The sequence below is a fragment of the Liolophura sinensis genome, chromosome 6 (genome assembly GCF_032854445.1).
Source record: "Liolophura sinensis isolate JHLJ2023 chromosome 6, CUHK_Ljap_v2, whole genome shotgun sequence".
Classification (NCBI taxonomy): Eukaryota; Metazoa; Mollusca; class Polyplacophora; order Chitonida; family Chitonidae; genus Liolophura; species Liolophura sinensis.
Window position 1 is genome coordinate 35765548 of NC_088300.1, and position 21205 is coordinate 35786752.

Genomic DNA, 21205 nt, shown 5'->3' on the forward strand with positions numbered 1-21205 from the left:
TTCTAGTACCTGATATCTTTTACATAGTGCATTTCCTTTTCTTTATTTATTTATTTGATTGGTATTCAAGAGTGTACGCCAAAACAGTTTTTACTTATATCATTTTAAACCATGCAATCACTTTCGTAAGTCACGGACACCTCCCCAAGTTTGACTTACAAGTGTGGTAAAAGACAGATTTAAATGAGCCTTGCACAGTGCAATCATTCACAAGCCCTTCCGTCGCTGTCGTCAAGGTGAAACCTACAAATTCCCTGTCCCAGTCCAGGTTTGAACCTTCACCTATCCGCCACAACCACCTCATTCCTATTATTTTATTCAACAAGTGATATATATATATTTTCTTTAAATTGATTTCCAGTCTGTTCACACCAACCGTGTGAACAGACTGAACAGACTGATGGGGTTTAACGTCGTACTTAACAAATATTTCAGTCATATGACGACAAAGGAATCCTTAGAGTGCATGTAATGTGCCCAGGATGGATTTCCACTGCTCTATTATTTAGTGCTGCTTCACTGAGACACCTTACTAAAGGCAAGAAAGGCGCCCCACCCGAGCCATTATAGTGATATGGGTCCACCAGCCGTTGCACTATCCCCTTAACGCCAAGCAAGGAAGTTACAACTCTCCAGGCTTCACCCTGGATCTACTGCTCCCGAAGCGGACGCTCTACCAATTGTGCTATCGGGGCCCGTCTTGGAAGTGAAGTTGTAGGTATTAAAGACATACAGTTTCATTTTAAACTCGTATTGGAAACCAAACAATGTCTTAAAACTTTACTTTAAGAGAATTGCCTCAATAAAGAATTAAGGTTTTGAACACAAAGTTACACAGGCATAACATATGTATTTAAATAACAAGTTTAAATGATCACAACAGGCTAAAATTCAAACTGAGGACAACAACTACAATAATGAAAAAAACAAAAAAAAAAAAAACAAGACAAAAACAAGAAAACAAAAAGGTCAGGTCAGTCAAACTGTGAAATGTAGTGGAGGGAAGCAAAATCAGGACTTGCATCATGGGTTAAAAGCATTTCATTTAATGACTACAGGTAAAATGTTATGCTATAAGGTCATTACATTTAATGATCTGTACAGAGTTCTTTACCTCCAGCATAGGGCTGTACATTTTTACACAATTAGACAAAATGATTGCATAGGTCAGCTTATTGACAACTGTTAATACTACAGTAATACAACCTGTACACATAAATAAGAAAATCATGATCAGCAATAAGTCATCTTGAATCCATGCACCTGTTGTACTCTCTGTTTACTGATAGCTTAGTACATGCAAATTGTGTTTAATGGATTTTAGGCCTACCTGTTGCAAAAAAGTAACTTTGGAGAAAACCAGGCTAAATTGTTTATATTTATAACATCCCGGCCTATTGACACATTTTCCCAAAAAAATTCACATGTAATCCATTGTACACATGGTATCTATAATCGGATTTGCAAAACAGTAGGGTTGGTTGTACCGTCAAGTATTTTGGACAAATGTACATACCTGTTTACAGCAAATGATTTATTTCTGTGCAATGCATTGCATACTTGGAACAAAATAAGTACGACAGAATGCTGTGTGATACTATTGGATGACAACTTCTGGGTCATATCTTTTTGACCTAAAGTTGTCTCAAGTAAATATAGAAAAAAAAAACGACATTATCTTTCTTCAGATAATGTTTTTTCAAGACTACAATCTTTATGTGTGTTTAATATTTACTGTAATTCTTCAACCTTTTTGCATGTTTGCAAGGTGTTTATTCAAGCATATTCTGAAGACATTATCCTGTGTTGATAAAATTATACTTTTTATGACGCCCTGAAACTGGCCAATCTAACCAATGAAGTTTTGTCTCCAAAATCAAAGTAAAAATATGAATAAATTGCACTGAAAGTTGCTCTTTCATATGCGAAAAGGTTGAGGAATTAGAGTATGCAAACACAGTGGTAGGCCTGCACACTGAACATTTCACAAACACACTTCTGCATACATGTACTTCTATTTGAAACGTAACCCTAAACTCGCAGCTTTTCAATTAACAGTTCCCTGAAAACTGAATCTAACACAATTATACTTAACTATTAAAATGATAGGTTAGTAAATGTAAAGATTAGCTTGCCATCAGTAAGGGTCGAGTTGTGATTTAGAAAATCGCTTACCTGTGCACTGTTGACACATTTCAAGTATGAGACCATGTATATGAGATGTATATACTGTCAAGTATAACAAGTACAATGTATATTAAATGTATCCAGTACCATTCCTTTCTGTAGGTACACTTTTAGACGTTATTCGACAAGAAGTACTCTCAAACTTATACCTTACAGACCCGGCCAGGTCAGACCATGTAAACAAGGTCATGTGAACATTTCATTGATGGTTTGAAGGGGCACAACCCAATGTTAAAACTTCAACACCTCATGATGAAATCCACACAGACTGTTGGGATAAAAATCATAAAATTTATTGCAAACATGGGTGAAAAAAATTACAAAATTAACCCTTGTTTGATCAAAAGGGACATGAACTGTTTATTTATGGCATTTTTTAGTCTTGTCAGTTGCTAGTAAGGTAAACGCCACACACCACATCTGGCTGCAGCTCGCTTTGCTATTAGACACACACCATATATATCATCTAAACGTTAAAGTTTTCAATACCATAAATACTGTTGCTGAGAAATGTGAAAAAGCTAACCTAGCTACTTGACTGTTTGCATCATGTCATTCACATCTCACTCCAAAAATACCGAAGGTCTTCAAATTGAAATGCCTTCTACAATCTACGCATCTGCTAAATGCCTCATGTGGCCCGACTATTTGACCATAATTCAACAGGCCTTTTGAAGACAGATTAATGCAAAATTTCATATAAACTAGCGATTAGAAATGCCACAAACATTTAATGGAAAAGATTATAAAGTCAATTGGGAATACGTCAACAGAGCCATCATTGCCTGATCTCCAGAATGGCTTGTCCCGTGAGACATTGGGTAACCCTTGGAAAATGAGATTGCATGTTCGATTTTGGCTCTCACTGCTTTGGCTGCAGCTTTGAGTCTGGTGATTTTGTCGGATACTGGAGAAATCTGATTGTTTCCTCAAGGCTATCCATGGTTTCCTCCAAAAAGTCATAAGAGACTTAGTCTTTTAGTATGGTCCAACAGACCAGCTGGACAAATAAATAAATTCAAGTGATGCTGTTTTTAAGTCAAACTCAGAGAAATATGCTCACAAATGCAACTGTTGTTTGCTTAGTTTGTGAACTAATAATACCCTACAGACCCTAGTTATTAACAGTGTGCTTTCTCGTGTGAGATTGTCTTGGTCTTGCATGCCTTAATTTACTATCACAGGTCTGACGTAATTAAACAGGCTCTTAATACCTCATACATCACAACAAGTATCTTAATTATCAGGAATCAACACTTAACGAATCTGTTTCAGGTCTACAAAGATACTGTAAGCAGGCTTTGCCTTCCTGGGCAGAAGGACCATTTGGATTTTCAATACACACAGTTGCAAAGCATGAAATACATAAATAAAGATTTGTTCGCTGAGTGTTTCTGTACATAACTAAAAATATTGGCACAGACTGGCGATGTATACAAATCTATCCATTCACATCTTCTCGTATGATTTCATGAAGAGTTATCTCTCAAAGGGAGACAAGTTTGAAACCACAATGTCATTCGCTGGAAGTCCATTAATATTGCTTCTTGATGCGCTGTGGTAAAAGACTTTCCTGGGCGTATTTGAAGAACGACAAAAGTCCATACTTCTTTCCTCGTCGATTGAAGTAGTGACTAACCACATCTGTACCATCACTTTCTGCAAAAAACACAATGAGGAAAACATTTTATCTTTGGTTTTTATGTGGAACAAAACTAAAATTATTTCATTTGGTTGGTGCTGAAAGATAACCAATTAGCTGACACATTAAGGAACTATTAGAAACAATTTCAACACATAAAACAAAAAAGCTGATCACACAATCATACCTTGTAATGGTCGAGTCTCTGTTGTTGTGGGTAAAACATACTCATTGGCTGATAACGATACAAATAATGCGAATGGGACCAACCATAGGCAGATAGTGAAGTACGCAAGAACCTGGAAAATACAATACGAGAGAATAAAATAGAAATATTTTCAGACATCTTGCAAATGACTGGTCTCAGTTCAGACCCTGGCCTAGTGTTTGTGAGTCATTTCAGCTGTGGCCTCCGGTACCCGCTGAGGTGCAGTGGTTTCTTCAGGGCTCTGTCCATTTCTACTGACAGCCAGTGTTATATCATGATTTTATAAGGTCCAGAAAATGGTTACTTAACACATTTGCATAGTTTGCTATCTGGCTGTAATTATGTTGACTGATTTGTCTGACAATTTTATGAAATATGTAGTGCTGGAGAAAGAAAATGGAGAAAATTTTTTTTATTGTAGACCTTTGTAATTACTGATTATTGTTAATTTATTCCAAAAGTAGCACAAGTGGATGAAACAAGCTGACTGTACATGTATGTCTACTTGTAACATTAACTCACCTCTGAAAATGGATGCCATACTGTAGCAAAATATGAGAAGGCCAGATAGTGATTCAGCAATAATAGGCCTGAAAACGAGATTTGAACATATCATATATATATAAGAGAGGTAAGACCACACACCAGTTATAATGACACCAGTTATGTTATCATATGGGTAATCTATGATTACCGTTTTACTGCCAGCTAAGTTTCAGATCTCATTATAAACATAGCTATATTTCTGACACCAGTCCAACTTTGTGTCAGTGGCGGCCCCCATGGCACGGCAGCATTGTGGATATACTGAGTGATATATTTCCTTTTATTATTACACCTGGGATTAAGACAGACCGATTCATCTATCTTAATCCAAATGAGGCGTAACTACTGAAATTATTGCTTAAGATTTAATGCACTGGAACAAGCAGAATCGCTCAATCCCCTTTTTAAATGTAATCCTTTTTTTTTTCACTTCTCACTTTCAGTTTCATTTCAAAACAACCTACAGGTACTCTACTTGTAAATGACAGGGATATGAAACAGCTAGCATAGGCTAAGACAGTCACTCCCTCAGCCAATGGGAATATTTTAATATCAGCCGAACAGTTATTTTTGCTTGCCTTACATAAGCTCTTACATTGCTTTCAGCCTTACATACGCTCTTACACTGCTTTCAGCCTTACATAAGCTCTTACATTGCTGTCAGCCTTATATGACTGATACTTCATGAAGAATTTGGGATATTATTTTCATAAATTTATTCATTCAACACAATTCTTCAAATTGTATTCAAAGTATTCTCTTTCTTACTCAGGCATAATTCACAATTCCTTGTATGACAACAGAGTATAACAATCTTACCAAACCTGCTCTAAATACAGAGCCACTAGTCTTCTTACCCACAGCAATAATGAATGGTAGAGCGGAGACGACAGTATACTTACTCACAGCAATAATGAATGGTGGGGCAGTGACAGCAGTATACTTATCCACAGCGATAATGAATGGTGGGGCAGTGACAGCAGTATACTTATCCACAGCAATAATGAATGGTGGGGCAGTGACAGCAGTCTACTTACAAACAGCAATAATGAATGGTGGGGTAGTGACAGCAGTCTACTTACCCACAGCAATAATGAATGGTGGGGCAGTGACAGCAGTACACTTATCCACAGCAATAATGAATGGTGGGTCAGTGACAGCAGTATACTGACCCACAGCAAAAATGAATGGTGGGGCAGTGACAGCAGTCTACTTACTCACAGCAATAATGAATGGTGGGGCAGTGACAGCAGTATACTTACCTACAGCGATAATGAATGGTGGGGCAGTGACAGCAGTATACTTATCCACAGCAATAATGAATGGTGGGGTAGTGACAGCAGTCTTCTTACCCACCACCATAATGGATGGTGAAGTGGTGACAGGAGTATACTTACTCACAGCAATAATGAATGGTGGGGTAGTGACAGCAGTCTTCTTACCCACAGCAATAATGAATGGTGGAGCAATGACAACAGTAAACTTACGGCAATAATGAATGGTGGAGCAGTGACAACAGTTTACTTACCCACAGCAATAATGAATGGTGGGGTAGTGACACCAGTATACTTATCCACAGCAATAATGAATGGTGGGGCAGTGACAGCATTATACTTACCTACAGCAATAATAAATGGTGGGGCAGTGACAGCAGTCTACTTACAAACAGCAATAATGAATGGTGGGGTAGTGACAGCAGTATACTTATCCACAGCAATAATAAATGGTGGGGTAGTGACAGCAGTCTTCTTACCCACCACCATAATGGATGGTGAAGTGGTGACGGGAGTATACTTACTCACAGCAATAATGAATGGTGGGGTAGTGACAGCAGTCTTCTTACCCACAGCAATAATGAATGGTGGAGCAATGACAACAGTAAACTTACGGCAATAATGAATGGTGGAGCAGTGACAACAGTTTACTTACCCACAGCAATAATGAATGGTGGGGTAGTGACACCAGTATACTTATCCACAGCAATAATGAATGGTGGGGTAGTGACAGCATTATACTTACCCACAGCAATAATGGATGGTGTGACAGTGACAGCAGTTTACTTACCCACAGCAATTATGAATGGTGGAGCAGTGACAGCAAAATATGGGAAGTTCCTCAGCTGTATAAAGTAGGAAATATTTGCTGCTAATCCAGTGATGATCATGGACAAGGGAAGGTCCTCAAATACTAGTAGGCCGAGAAACACACCAATAGTCAACTGAAATTGGATATAATTTCATCATCATAGTTTTGCATGCAAAATATCATTCAAGGGCCACGTTCACAATAATTTGTAAATAAACTTTCTGGTATTTTTTTCTTAAATGACTTTGTCTGGATTGTAACACGGTCACCATATACACCAGGTAGATATACTAAACATGTCACATGACAACAAACACAAAGACATATGTCACACTGCCCATGACAGTGCAAAATAGACACATCAGATATGCCAGATATGCCAGATATACCAGATATTGCAGACACACCTGGCATAACAGCTATACCGAGCTTACCGACACACTGGTGTATGTGACATGCCTGGTGTATCTGTCATGCCTGATGTATCTTTCATGCCAAACACACCAGACATGACAGATACACAAGCTATATATGGTAGACACACCAGACATTGACAGATACACAAGATATTACAGATACACTAGACACAATAGATACACCAGATATTAGAAATACACTGGACACAATCGATAGTTACACTAGACACGTCACATGATGACAGATATAGCAAACACATCAGCTGCACCAGGCAGTCAAATGCCAGATACACTAGCCAGCATAACAAATACATCAGACATGACTAGAACTTCATTGAAATAGCTTTAACTGCAAAGTTCACGGCCACTTTCAGAAAAAAGTTAACAGCATGTGTACTTACAAAGATCATGTATTTGATGACTTTGGCTGTGATGACTGTATACTCCTCCACAAGTTCTGCCAGGTAATACAATCCTGCAGCTACAACGGCAACCACAGACTAGGTTACTGTCATATCAAAATCAGTAGGTGTATTTGAATATAGTACCCAAGATGAAGCCTGGTTTAAAGTTTGTCAAAAGACTAATAGCTTTAGACATTTAGGGTAAAGCTATTAGAATCTGAACTTTGATATGGCAACTGCATCAGATTTTTAATTTCAGTGCGCTCTGAAGTTAGTTTGGGTCCAGCCCTGGTAAATCAAACTTTTCCAGACTTATTAACATCAATCTCGGAGTAATTGTAAAAAATAAAACAGCCACTTAGAGCTATGTGACATAAATAGCCCTAAACTTCACCCTGACGTTTTTTTAAAATACTAAACCAGTCCGAAGAGAGTCGCTGTTTAAAATGATTTACCAGATTCGATCAGTTACAATTTGCATGTAGAGCTTTAATTTCAGCATATTACACCTGGTACCTACGTTAACTTCCAAATACCTCTTTATTTTGGCATTTGTTAATCAAGATATATCGTCCAAAGACAAAGAACCCAGAAAACTTAACTTCATTAACTTTAGGTACCGTGTATCAAATATCATGTTTAGCTAGGTCTATATAGTATATCAAGAGAAACTAGAAAGTATAACTACACGCCGGGGATCTAGTCGGTAAAAATGTGATTCAAATATTTCGAGGAAGGTTCGAGTATTGCAAGTTAATAAAATTGCAAAAAAATTACCAATCGACAAAGTGACGAAAGATGTCTGTATTGCTAACGCCAACCAGCTCAAAATATACATAAACCACATTTTGTCAGCCTCGATCTGTCTCTTGCTTGGTTAGCTTCTCTCCAACGTGTCGGAAATACAGTCAGCGACGTTTCGAGCCTCCACACAGAGAAGAGTTACGTATCAATCTTGCTTGTCAAATAAACCTAGCTGATAACACTATCGATTTCAACAGGTTATATCATGACATTATTCCGCAACACAAGAATCGTATTTATTAGATTTTATAATCTCTCAATATTCACAACTGTGTCACATTATGTGATATGAAGTTTATATTTTATTATTAATATATCCCCACCCTTAGGCTGTCTTGACATTCTACCTCCACGGCCTTATCTTCATCATGTATGTCCGTGAATCCCTTTATAAGAAAAACGTACGGTAGCTATGTTCTTTAATTTGCGCCAGCAGGCTTTCTTTACTAGTGTTTTATCATAAACAGGTGGTTATCCCTTTCTGTAAGTTAGCATGCAAATAAGGCGTTAACGCTCTTTCGATCATCGCAGTTTCAACAGTTGCAGAAAACTTTTTCTTGCATCGAGCACGTCAGGTGAGATCTATTTTGGGGCTCTCCACACCCGAAATATGTAATCCTATATGTAGGCTTGGGGTTTTATGTTGTATTGGTTCTTAACAATTTTTCAGTCATAGGACAACAAGGAGCAGTCATTAGGTAGATGTGTATACATATACTGTGTCTTCTTGTCGCAAGGGAAGTCCATGCCACCAAACTACTGCCAGTGTTGAAGTATCATGCCAAAGACAACATACAAGTCACTCTGTATGACCCAACCCTACTTCGAGGCAGATGCTCCAACTATTTGGACACAAAAACTGTCTCCAAACATGAAAGGTGACAATTAATGACATTATGTTTTTCAAGGTCCTCGCACTCAGCTGTGTTGGTGTGTGCATAGCGGGGTGGGGTGTGGGATGTGGGGTGGGGGAAGTCACTTCTAGCTCTGGTAATGGTATGGCATTGACAGGTAATGGTATGGCATTGACAGGTAATGGTGTGGTATTGACAGGTAATGATATTGTATTGACAAGTACTGGTCTTAGTACTTGAAGCTCTATTCCATAGAGGGTGGATATATCAGAATTTTCATGCATGTTGAGTCACGATAGCGTTTTCGTGTTCTCCTATAAATATCAACAGACTAAAAATGTCTGAACACAGATGCTCCAGCCACTACACCATTATAAGCCTATTGTGTCCTGATTTACAATTAACAAAGCAGTCATAATTCTGCATCAAATGCACTCGCTACGGTGACATACACATCTTCACTATATGCTCTTTAGCCACACTTAAGACAATATATGCCTGTGTAACCAGGTTCCTGTTATGAGTCCCATTTACTACCACTGTGCTAAAAATTAAAACAAACCCGATCAGCTGAAGTATTCATTCACATTTAATTTGCATAAAGCCTATACAGATTAGAAGTTAGTACAATGTATATCTCATACAAACTGGTATAGCTTCACACAAGTGCAACATCCGAGGAAATAACAATTAACTGAAAACGCAACAATGTTGTCTTCCTTCAATACAAACAGGCCTACAGGTTGTGAAGGCTGATGGGTGAGTGATCAAAATCTCAGACTATTTGGTTATAACACTGGGATGCGGAAATAATTTAACAATCCAGTACTAAAGATATCACTTTCACTTGTTCGTGTGAAAATTTATGTTCATGTACAAACACAAACATCTTTTGATAACAGTTCATTGATCTAGAATGTCTGAAGCAAGTTTTCATGCAGAAATGTTTTGCTTAAATGGTCAACTAAACAACTAATTTGGCTTACGATCAGCTAGCTTAAATGGTAGCCTGAAACTAAACACATCATCCAGCTTACAATATGCTAGCTTAAATGTTAGCCCCGAGTATTTCAATATGTACAATATTGACAAGTGACAGAGCTTACTTGTACATTACGAGACACATTTAATGGGCTCAGATATGACATTCAAGTCCTTCTCGAATATGTTTAGTACAATACAATGGTAAAAAAAAAAAAAAAAAAAAAAAAAAAAAATACATGAAAGAGACATGCTTTTCTGACAACAGATCATGATCAATTAGTACATATATGTACATTTGTGGAAAAGCACAAACCAAGCTCTTTTAATGGAAAAATATGCAGTTGGGTTTTCCTACACTCAAAAAAAAAAAAAATCTTAGGGAACTTATACATGCAGATTTTACATTAACATGCAATACTTGGAGAGAATTTGTTTCAAGTGCCAACATTAACAATAAAGTCCATGTAATAATATCCATTTCTTTTTTTCGGTAGCATTCAAGTACACAATATAACAACAGTGCTGACAAAATAAGTTACTATACAGTTCTTTCCACACAGAATTAAACCAGCGAGCATGCATGTAATTCTTCGGTTCTTGGGTTTATGGGTAGGAAAACTTAACAAAGCCTTCTGGATCTACAGGCATATCTTGTGAGGTTGTACTTTTTAATTTTTTTTTTTTTACAGTAAATCATCTAACAGTTAAAGGGTTTTTTTTTTTTTTTATCAAATAAGCAACCGGTGTACTAACTAGGTGAAAAATTGTGAAATGTTCTGGGATGTACAGGTGATGCAATGTCGACTACCAGCAACTATTGTTGTTATGACTATCAGTACATTAAACCTTTGACTGCACTATGAAACCTGATCCTGCTTATGGAAACCTCACATCTAAAAGTGATCCAGAGACACACATTGCATTTACCTTTAAATGTATTTACATAATATTAAAGGGAAGGCTATTCAACTCAGTAAGGTAAACATGAGTCTTAGGGAGAAGCTTTTAACAGAAAATAAAATAACCAGTTGTGTATTTGAGCTTGTAGAAGTGTACAATTTCAGACCACCTTTAGTTTGAAAAGGTGTCTTTATGCTTGGAAACCTCACCAACTAGGAATTTGAATTTCTCACTTACTTGATAAATTTATCCAAATTCTTATCAAATTCAGACCTTAAAACCTCTGAGAATACAAACTTAGTAACACAATTAGGATCGATGTACTGAGAACCACAGCCATTTATGACTGTCTTCAACAATGTTTTAAAGCACTGATCATCCTCGGTTTTATTGTTTTGTGCTTTTGAACAGGATCATAACTGTTCATGAAAGAGATGCCAGTGCATGTTTTGATGCAAAATTTCTAACTAAAAAAACTAACATGGGTAGCACTGAAGTAACTGGGTTTCATCAAGCACTTTTATATCATAAATGCACCATACTTCTTTACGTCTGCGAGAGATGACAGCACATTTTATAAATGCATTCCGTTTCAGAATGTAACATGTAACAATAAGGACTCAAACTGGCCTTTCATTTCCAACTAGTTCTGACCTCTCAACAGCAGACTCCAATGTTAAGTTTTCCTAATGAACTAATTATCTTGCACATATCCAATGGCACCTGCAAGTGATTTATACCATTCTTTCCATATTGAAGGGTTTCCTACAACCATGTTTACTGTTTCACTCATCGAATTGTAAATTTCTGGTTAACTGACATTCAGTGGGCTTTCTATAAGTACACAAACAACAAAATTCATTCATTCAGAAAGAACAATTTTTGCCATTTTCAACTAAACTTTCAACCTTGATACAAATCACTTCAGTTACAAAAGATCTGACTTTAAAGAGTCAGACTGCTTCCCGTCTGCACATTTCAAAATATTTGTTTTAAGTCAGCATCCATTACAAATGAGTTCTAGCCAGGCTATACTTCCATATGAGCTCATATATTCTCATAATCACCTAGAACTCTGCAAATGTCCAACCACTTTTATTTCTTTTTAGTTGCTTCCTCAAATCAGAATAAACTCTGTCTGGTTTCTCCTAAGAGCACCATATGCACCATCACAGGCCAACTTTCTGGTTTCCTTACCACCCGCCAGCCATTTCAGTCCTTCAAGCAAGCTTTCTGGTTTCCTTACCACCCGCCAGCCATTTCAGTCCTTCAAGCAAGCTTTCTGGTTTCCTTACCACCCGCCAGCCATTTCAGTCCTTCAAGCAAGCTTTCTGGTTTCCTTACCACCCGCCAGCCATTTCAGTCCTTCACGCAAGCTTTCTGGTTTCCTTACCACCAGCCAGCCATTTCAGTCCTTCATGCAGAGCAAATCCCCACCTCTGACAATCAGTCTTCACAACAGCACATTACAGGTTTACTGATACAGCTTCTCTTAAGCAAATTTTTTCATTGAATGACTAGGTTTGTTCCACAAAAGCACTATGAACAGCTCAGCACGGGCCACATTCCTGATTTTAAAGTGGCATCTTTTCCAAAGGCTTTCAATCAAAACTTTTCACAAGATGTCTCTGCACCATCACTGTTTACTCTTTTTCTCAGACCTTGGCTCCAATAATCCACACATATGGTAATGGAAGCTTCTATTACTATACAAAAATTATAGTCATCTTCTTCACAGCTCTTCTCGGTTCAGACTTAATACTGGCATTCCGCAAAAAACCATCTACTTAAATAAGAAACTGAAGAGTTCCACTCCTAATGTATTCTTGTCAGTTCTTCTATCATCTTTAACAGGTCATCCACAGTTGCCTCCCTTTTCATGCCACTGCCATCGTCCATCTGAAATCAGACATGTTAATCCTGGTATAGTTTGAATGAGATGTAACACAACTCATATGTTTGCTTTTTTCTTAGATTAACCTGATGAAGGTATAAAAGGAAAGGTAAAAAGACTTATCAAAGAAGAAATAAAAAAAAAATCAAGGTTTGCAAAAAATCCAGACAAAAATTTGATCAAAAGCCAAAAAAGTAAAATGGCCTGTTCAAAAAGCTAATGTCATAAAAAGAATTTCTCAGTCAAAAACCAGGCCACAGACAGAAGTGAACTGGGAGCAAACTTTACTGCTCTACTATCTGCATATAACACCTCAATGTACTGAACTAACAAAACATTCAGAGACTCTTCACCACAACAGCTTTTATGTGAAGAAGTTAAGACTGTAAAACTCATAAACAGCACCAATGCAGTGACACCTGTCAGCGGTAAGGAAAACATGTAAAACACAAACTGAATGGGTCTTCATTAAGTGTCTTAAGGCCCTCATGATACGTCCACTCTTGACAGTTTAACTAAACCAGCTGACTGTACCTGTAAGCCCTGAACCACTTCCTGCATCTTCTCTCGACTTAGGTCAAGGAAACTCTCAATCAGGTCACCGTCAATAAAGCCCTCGGCAGACTCCAGCTTCCTCTCCGTGTAAAAAGATCGCCAGCTGAATGATGAGTTAAGGTAGAAAGCATTCAGACCAGAAAAATCAGTACAGAGGTCTGCAACCAAAAAGATCTGACTGTTGTTCTCACTCCATGCTCAGGTATTTTCTATTGGCTATTGAAACAATGGCTGTCAGTTTGTATGGGTGGGGTAACCTGAAGCTGCCAGGTACACCGCCTATCTATGACCAATTAATGACAAAGGTTCCAATTGATTTATTTATTTATTTGATTGGTGTTTTACGCCGTACTCAAGAATATTTCACTTATACGATGGCGGCCAGCATTATGGTGGGAGGAAACCGAGCAGAGCCCGGGGGAAACCCACGACCATCCGCAGGTTGCTGCCAGACCTTCCCACTTACAAAGGTTCCAACAAGCCGCACGTAGATATGTACACCCAGATAAATGGTCTTCAGCTGAACATTAAATTTCACGAACAGCCCCGCATACACTCTCAACCACCTTTTCTTCACTTGGCTGGGAGTGTTTCACAGTACTTGACTTGCACTTGTACCTTAAGGCTGAGGTTTAAGAATAGAAAAAAACATACAAGAACTTCCAGCAGTCACTATGATTTTTGACTCACAAGATTATGTCACCTTGGCACTGACCAACAAGTACATGAATTTGTTTCCTGACTAAACAATGTCATCAATAAGTTACTGATTGTTTGATTTACTTCATTGATGTTTACCACTACCACTTGCCAGGTACCAGGTGCATTCAAACCTCACTGGTCAACAGTTTATAGTCTAAACTGAGGCAGTCTTTACCATCTGACCAGAGACTGCCAAGCTGTACACGGCAAACAAAGGATACACGCAATGGCTGATTTTACCAACGCTTTTGATGACTTTTGCAAGTCTTTCCTGAACTTCTTTTAAAAAGCTGTAAAAATCTGGAGGAAGTTGTGTAATTAGGCCTGTAAGTAAATAAAACAAAATTTATAGATATCATGGCACATGGTATGTAATCGATTGTATTATCCTAATTGTGACGAAAGCTGTCAAACAAGAATTGAATTCAAAACTTCAGTTCAATACATAAAGTACTGAAATCGTGACTATGGTAACTTATGGTAATTAATATGCACACAGAGCACAAGTGATGGAACATCCCCCTTGTGACATTATGCTTTGTATGCATGTATTTATTCATTTATTTGATTGGTGTTTTACGCCGTACTCAAGAATATTTCACTTATACGACTGCGGCCAGCATTATGGTGGGAGGAAACCGAGCAGAGCCCAGGGGAAACCCACGACCATCCGCAGGTTTACATGCATGTAAAAACTTCAGGCCAATACATGATGTACTTTGTGAGATACCACCTTTATCTTTTTTTACCACCATTTTCTTACACTTTAATTCTAATACACAATACACTGAGACAGGAATTCTGTAATTTATGGCATTTTACATGCACACACCTTATCAACGATGAAGTATCTCTCTCACATTTTGTTCCCTATGTGTGCAAACCCTGGGCTCAATACATGCAGTACTTTTTGAGATACCACCCCCTGACATGTTGTTCAACAATGACTCTAATATGCAATACATTAAGTCAGGAATTCAGTTAATTTACAGTAATTAATATGTACACACCGCATCAACGATGGAATATCCCTTTAGATAGGCCTACCATCCCTAACATATTGTGTAACACAGTTTTCCAATGATTGGACGCCCACACTCAGGGTACAAGATAAGCTAAGTATAGGCGAGCCACAAATAACTTGAGAAAAAATATGACATAGTTCAACACCATTTTGCAGATGAGCTGAATATTTAAAAATGCCTTGTCTTCTTTAAAAATCTGGATTCTTTTGTACAATCAGAACTGAAGTTACAAACACTAAAGGCATATGATAAGCTGCATTTCCATTTACTGTTCATGCTTTAGACTTACCTACAGCCCCGTTGACAGTGCCAAACAAAATAGAGCCGTGGGTGGGAGTGGAACTCTCTAGTGAATGCTGCATCACTAAGGAACCTTTACAAATTGACAGGGAAAGTACAAAAGGTAGGTTAATACAAGTATATATATCTATTTATTAAAGGTGAGCAGACATATTCTTCATCCCATGTTTAAGTTTTTCTGATAAGAAATTCAACAAATTTCACCTCAGTGGCACTGCAAGCTGGATGATTCAGTAAGAAGCAAGCAAAATGTAACACTTCAAAATGCTTAGCTTTAGATCAAATTCAGTATATTAAACAGCTTATGGTAAATCAATGGAAAGAGCAGATAGGAACGACCTGCAACACTTGTGGCTGACGTCGGGGAACACTAACCCCCCAAAAAAATCAAAGTGAAAAGTCCGGCATCTGACTTTATGCACTTCTACATTGTTGTCTGTCAGATGTTATGTAAAATGAAATGCACATTTCCACAAGGAAAGGAAAAATGTGATTTTGGTTGGAGATGCTTCACAGTTAGATAAACATCAGGTAAAGTCTGTTGTTCTGGTCACACAAGCTGTAGTGAGTTTGTTTTTTTTTTCTACCTGCATTCTGGAAGTATTGCAAAAAGCAATCCCTACCAGTTTGAGCCATCAAAATAACAGCTATGTCCGCAACAGAAAATCTGAAATTTGCCATAGTGAAGGTGCATGTATCAAGTTTCAATTCAACAAAATGTACCTTGAAAATATATCTGGAAAAACTGTCCAAAAATATCTGGACAAAAGTCCAAAATGGACAATGACACTGTCCAAAGTGGATGTTTTGGGGTTTGAACTGGGATCCACATTTGAGCTGTAACTTGCTGAGTTGCTTTGATGCTGAGTCCATGTACCAAGTTTTAATTCAATATGATGAACTATTCCCAAAACAGGTTTTGAAAATTAGTGTAACATACTGACAGACATATCGTCCCTACCCCACCCCAGGTAATGGTCGGTGTCTAATAACAATACACAAGCCTGGTTTCTGCACGTTTTCAGCTAGACATCATTGTTTTTCCGTCAGATTCGCAAGCTTGAGGGTTCTCACTTTCTCTTTGACACAACAGCTAGTCAATCCTGTTCCCTTCAACCACAAAAATTTCAACTATACATCATTGCTATTCCATTGAAATTTAAGAGTAAAGGATGTCTTTTATATCCACGCAAGCCTCACCTTTTCTAAATACATTGACAAACTCTCCCAAATGAAACAGTCCAACTTCTTCCAAATGCTGTCTCTCTTCATCAGTTGTTGCAGCACTAGAAATGTGAAACACACGACTAACACTTCAGCTCATTTATTCACTGGAGATCATCAAGTTTCTACTTAGGAATTTGTAACAAAATCATCATTTTCTAAGACACATTAAACAACACTAACCATGAATAGCACACTAAACCTGGCATGACAAGACAATTTCTTCACACTGCGAAACAAACAGTAGTGGCAGTCAAATTTACTGTATTTAATCCTTTGTTTTCGTTTTGCAGTCTTTGGCAGAGGTAGAGTAAGGGTAAATCCAATATAATAGTGATGGAGCTGATTTGTGTGTACATGTAGTTTCAGGAAATGTACATCTCTCGTCACTCATACCTGTCTTTTTGACAGGTGAACAAGTTGAAGCAGTTCTCTGCACCCAGGAAATGCTCATCGTCGATAATCTCTACTGCTGACATCCAGTTTGGGTTAAAATCTCGGGCAATCTGCGGAAACGGCAGGTTTTATATTATAGACAATATATCTGAAATCGAACAGCCGTCTATGATTTCATTTTCTTGTTCATTTCTTCTAACATACCATGCAATCATGTCAATAGAACAGTCTTCTTTATTTGCTTTTAGTTCAATGCCACTTTCGAAAGTATATTGGTGATATGAAAACTTTTTTTTGTAGTTTTGTAGCAATGTTGACATATTTTCATTTATAGTGCTGCTTCAATGAAACGCCATGCCCAAGACATGCCTCAGCCTGTCACAGAGAAAATCCAAGACAGAAAGTTTCTAGGTAACTCGTAAATACACTTCCCCATAACTGGTTGATTCATTGTTTCTAAATGACATACACTTCACATTTTCACCCAATCTCCAGTATGTCCACAAAGAGTATGATAAACTTCAAACAAGTATAACTGGGTTTGTAGAAATGTCGTATGTCATTTAGAACAGAAGATCAATTTGAATTAATGACCATTAATGTTAAATGCTCAATTACATGTAAGTGTTTTAAATGTCTTAGCTCTGGAAAAGCTCTTCATTCTGAAACACAACCAGTGATCTAAGTACACAAGGACTGACCTCCTCAAACTGTCCATCCATGGGCTTGTAGGCCAGTAGTGTGACAGATCTCATCAAGTCCCCCACCAAGATAAAGTCTCCTTTCGTCTTCAGGTACAGGGCTATGATGTTGTTGAAGAAACTACATTCTACATTGAGCTCCTTATCTGGCGTCCAGTCAAAGAGCCTCACCTGCAGGGGGGAGAGAAAGTTATTCAGTCATATACGCACTTGACTTGTACATGTAAGTACATATACCAGGCAGACATGCAGCCTCTCACTTATGCTGAGCTCCAAACCAGGAAGTATAAATACTGAAAATGTCTAAGTTTCATGCACGACCTATTAAATTTCATGTGTCCTTCAACTCCCCGAGGGTACACTTTTTGTGCTGTTAATTATGGCTAAATTGTGCCCTTCAACTGATCCTGGGCACACTTTACTAAGTAGTTAAAGTAAAAGAAAGCTTAAATACAAAGTAAGTTTCATCACAAAGACAACTGGAAACTATGCGTAAAAATGCTTTCATTTATTTTTTCAGATTTTTTGTGAGCGTTGAAAGGCATTAAAACATTTGAAAACTATGGTGGGCTTTATGAGCCATACTGATAGTAGGAAGGAACTCTGACGTCACATCATCTCTTTCCCTGATGTTCATCACAAGGAAGACATTTTTGGGAACGTTATTTCAGTAATCTTTCACTCATCCGTAAAACAAGTTATTCCAACATTCAGTGCCGTGACTGGAGTTGGATAAACATCCTGTGATGTCAGAGTTCCTCACTTCTGATAGTATGCTCCATTAAGCCCACCTGAGAAGTAAAAAATCTGAGCCCCTTTAACTCTCTTCACAAAATCTCAAAAAAATAAATGGAAGTATATTTATGCATAGTTTTAAGTGGTCTACTTCGATTTTTAGAGGTATTTTCCTTTAATGCTGGCTAAACGGTTGCTATTAAACTCTTGGGTACACTTACCGTGCTGTTTATGCTGGCTAACATCTTGCTATTAAACTCTTGGGTACACTTACTGTGCTGTTTATGCTGGCTAACATTTTGCTATTAAACTCTTGGGTACACTTACTGTGCTGTTATGCAGGCTAAGAGTTTGCTATTGAACTCTTGGGTACACTTACTGACTGTGCTGTTTAGGCTGGTTAACATCTTGCTATTAAACTCTTGGGTACACTTACTGTGCTGTTTATGCTGGCTAACAGTTTGCCATTGAACTCTTGGGTACTCTTACTGTGCTGTTTATGCTGGCTAACAGTTTGCTATTAACCTCTTGGGTACACTTACTGTGCTGTTTATGCTGGCTAACAGTTTGCCATTGAACTCCTCCAAGGTATAAGCAGCTCCTTTGATCTCCTTCTCTGCCACTTGCGTCAGTTTGCCTGGATATACACAAGTTCACATACAGTGCACAGATTGAAACCATTTGATACATACACATACTGGTCTTTAAACTTTCTGCACATTTATTGTTAAATGGTGATCTCTGTTTTCACACCATCCACAATGATGGTATAACAACTGCTTCAATACACTGTGTTTTTTTTTCTGTAACTGATTTTTTCTGCATGTGTTTTTTTTTGACGCATACTTGCACAATATTTCTTTCTCAAAACACAAAACAAATAGTTTGTTACGATCAAGTCAATTAAGATTTGATACATTATTTGCTGTACTCCTGAATTATTTACTTATATGATGGAGGTTGAGTGGATAAAAACAGATGAATAAAACCCCTGTGACTAATCCCTTTTCAAACCAATCAGAACTGGCTTTGAACCTGTGACCTGATGGTGAATCAGGGTAAAATTCAAACTTGCTCACCCTCGCTGAAGTGGAAGACAATGATCCTGCCCTGCTTAGGCTCTGCCTCCTCTGGGTACACCATGGCTGTACCCACGATGTAGTAGGTGTTAGGGTCCTCTCCTAGCTTAGCAGATATCAGACTGGTGGCAAACTCGTTTGGAAGGAGCTGGTGGGCATGCAATACTGTAAGCAGAGAACATAATACAGTCACCAAGTATTAATAGCACACGCTTGTCATCTTTAAAGAAATGACAATTCGAGTTACTAAGTGAAACTCATAAAATCAGGCAAAATATAGGAATTTTCTGCAAAACAGAGAAAAGGTCTTGTTGCATGTGTAATATTATGGGTAGAAATCAAACAGTGTAAGGAGAAAATTCCTCTTGAGTGACTGATGTTATTTTTCTGTGGTAAAGTTGTTTATTTATTTGACTGGTGTTTTACGCTGTACTCAAGAATATTTCACTCATACAACAGATGCCAGCATTATGATGGGGAGGAAAGCGCGCAGAGCCCAGAAGAAACACACGGCCGTTCGCAGGGCGCCGGCAGACCTTCAACGAATGACCAGAGAGGAAGCCAGGATGAACTCCCTGCCACCAAATTGGTGGGAGGCTCTTGGGTCATTGCACTGCCATGGCATGCTAACCACCTCTGCCACGATGGTCCCTTTTTGTGGTAAAGTTCTTTAAGTTTGATACCGTAACCTAAAAGTATAAGGAAGTAAGTCGCAGTAGAAAGACCAATGAAACCATACATATGAAAATACCTATACATATTATTAACTTATTTATTATTAAGTTAAACACAGTCAACTGTTTTGATTGTATGGTCTGATTTATGTACCATATTAATAATGTATCCTGCCATGTATGTTGCAACTTTACTATATATTTATGTTCAGTTGTAAACAAAATTTTTGTTAACTGTACTCATGTAAATTGTGCCTGTGCATGAAATTTTTGTTAACTGTAATCATGTAACGTGTGCCTGTGCATGAAATTTTTGTTAACTGTAATCATGTAACATGTGCCTGCGCATGAAATTGCCCAAACAAAACAAAATAAGTGCAAGCATTTCAGATGCAGTTATCAATAGTCTTTATACTGATGCTTACTATGTTTTTACAGTTTCTTTTATTTTAACTTTCAAGTGAATGAACAGTATGTGAAAACCACATGTATGCAATATATAGTCGAGTTTAAAGGTACTGTAAATTGAAGTACCCAATATTCTTCAATATTTTTAACTTGTGCAACAAAGTTTTGTTTTCTTGTAACTCTTATTAGAATATTGGATGTCATTATTTATATGTTGGGTTTACATTTGATGAGAGTGAAATTACACCAATTGTTTGTGATAATACTGTTTATATTTAACATAAACAGCCATTTATGTAAATTAATTCAAAGGCCCCTGGCCACTCCACTTTGATTATTGGAGCCCTCCAATTCTGTCACCACTGCCTCTGCTCATGGAAATATGAGGGTTGTAAATTTTAAAACAATTGATTAACTACCAGCTATTCCCTAAAAAAAATTGTAGAAGGTTTGAGATTAAACACAGGGAAGTACCGGAAAAG

At 37.7% G+C, this 21205-nt stretch overlaps 2 protein-coding genes across 2 annotated transcripts in view; both read right to left on the bottom strand.

Annotated features, from left to right (window-relative positions):
• Nucleotides 1-912: 912 nt before the first annotated feature.
• On the bottom strand, nucleotides 913-8376 carry LOC135468256 (protein TEX261-like). Its single transcript, XM_064746402.1, has 6 exons — nucleotides 8266-8376; nucleotides 7486-7565; nucleotides 6648-6801; nucleotides 4560-4627; nucleotides 4017-4128; nucleotides 913-3846 (listed from the first exon to the last, which is right to left on the bottom strand). The coding sequence occupies exons 1-6, from the start codon at nucleotides 8333-8335 to the stop codon at nucleotides 3722-3724; spliced, it is 609 nt and encodes a 202-aa protein (XP_064602472.1). The 5' UTR covers nucleotides 8336-8376; the 3' UTR covers nucleotides 913-3721.
• Nucleotides 8377-10713: 2337 nt separating this feature from the next.
• Nucleotides 10714-21205, bottom strand: part of LOC135467143 (DNA damage-binding protein 1-like) — a 25956-nt gene continuing 15464 nt past the window's right edge. The window contains exons 18-26 of the mRNA XM_064744906.1: nucleotides 19642-19839; nucleotides 19105-19199; nucleotides 17828-17998; nucleotides 17127-17236; nucleotides 16707-16792; nucleotides 15496-15579; nucleotides 14403-14505; nucleotides 13459-13582; nucleotides 10714-12929 (exon numbers count right to left, since the gene is read on the bottom strand). Coding sequence (XP_064600976.1) covers nucleotides 12846-12929; nucleotides 13459-13582; nucleotides 14403-14505; nucleotides 15496-15579; nucleotides 16707-16792; nucleotides 17127-17236; nucleotides 17828-17998; nucleotides 19105-19199; nucleotides 19642-19839 — 1055 coding nt within the window. The 3' untranslated portion in view covers nucleotides 10714-12845. The remainder of the gene's footprint in view (nucleotides 12930-13458; nucleotides 13583-14402; nucleotides 14506-15495; nucleotides 15580-16706; nucleotides 16793-17126; nucleotides 17237-17827; nucleotides 17999-19104; nucleotides 19200-19641; nucleotides 19840-21205) is intronic.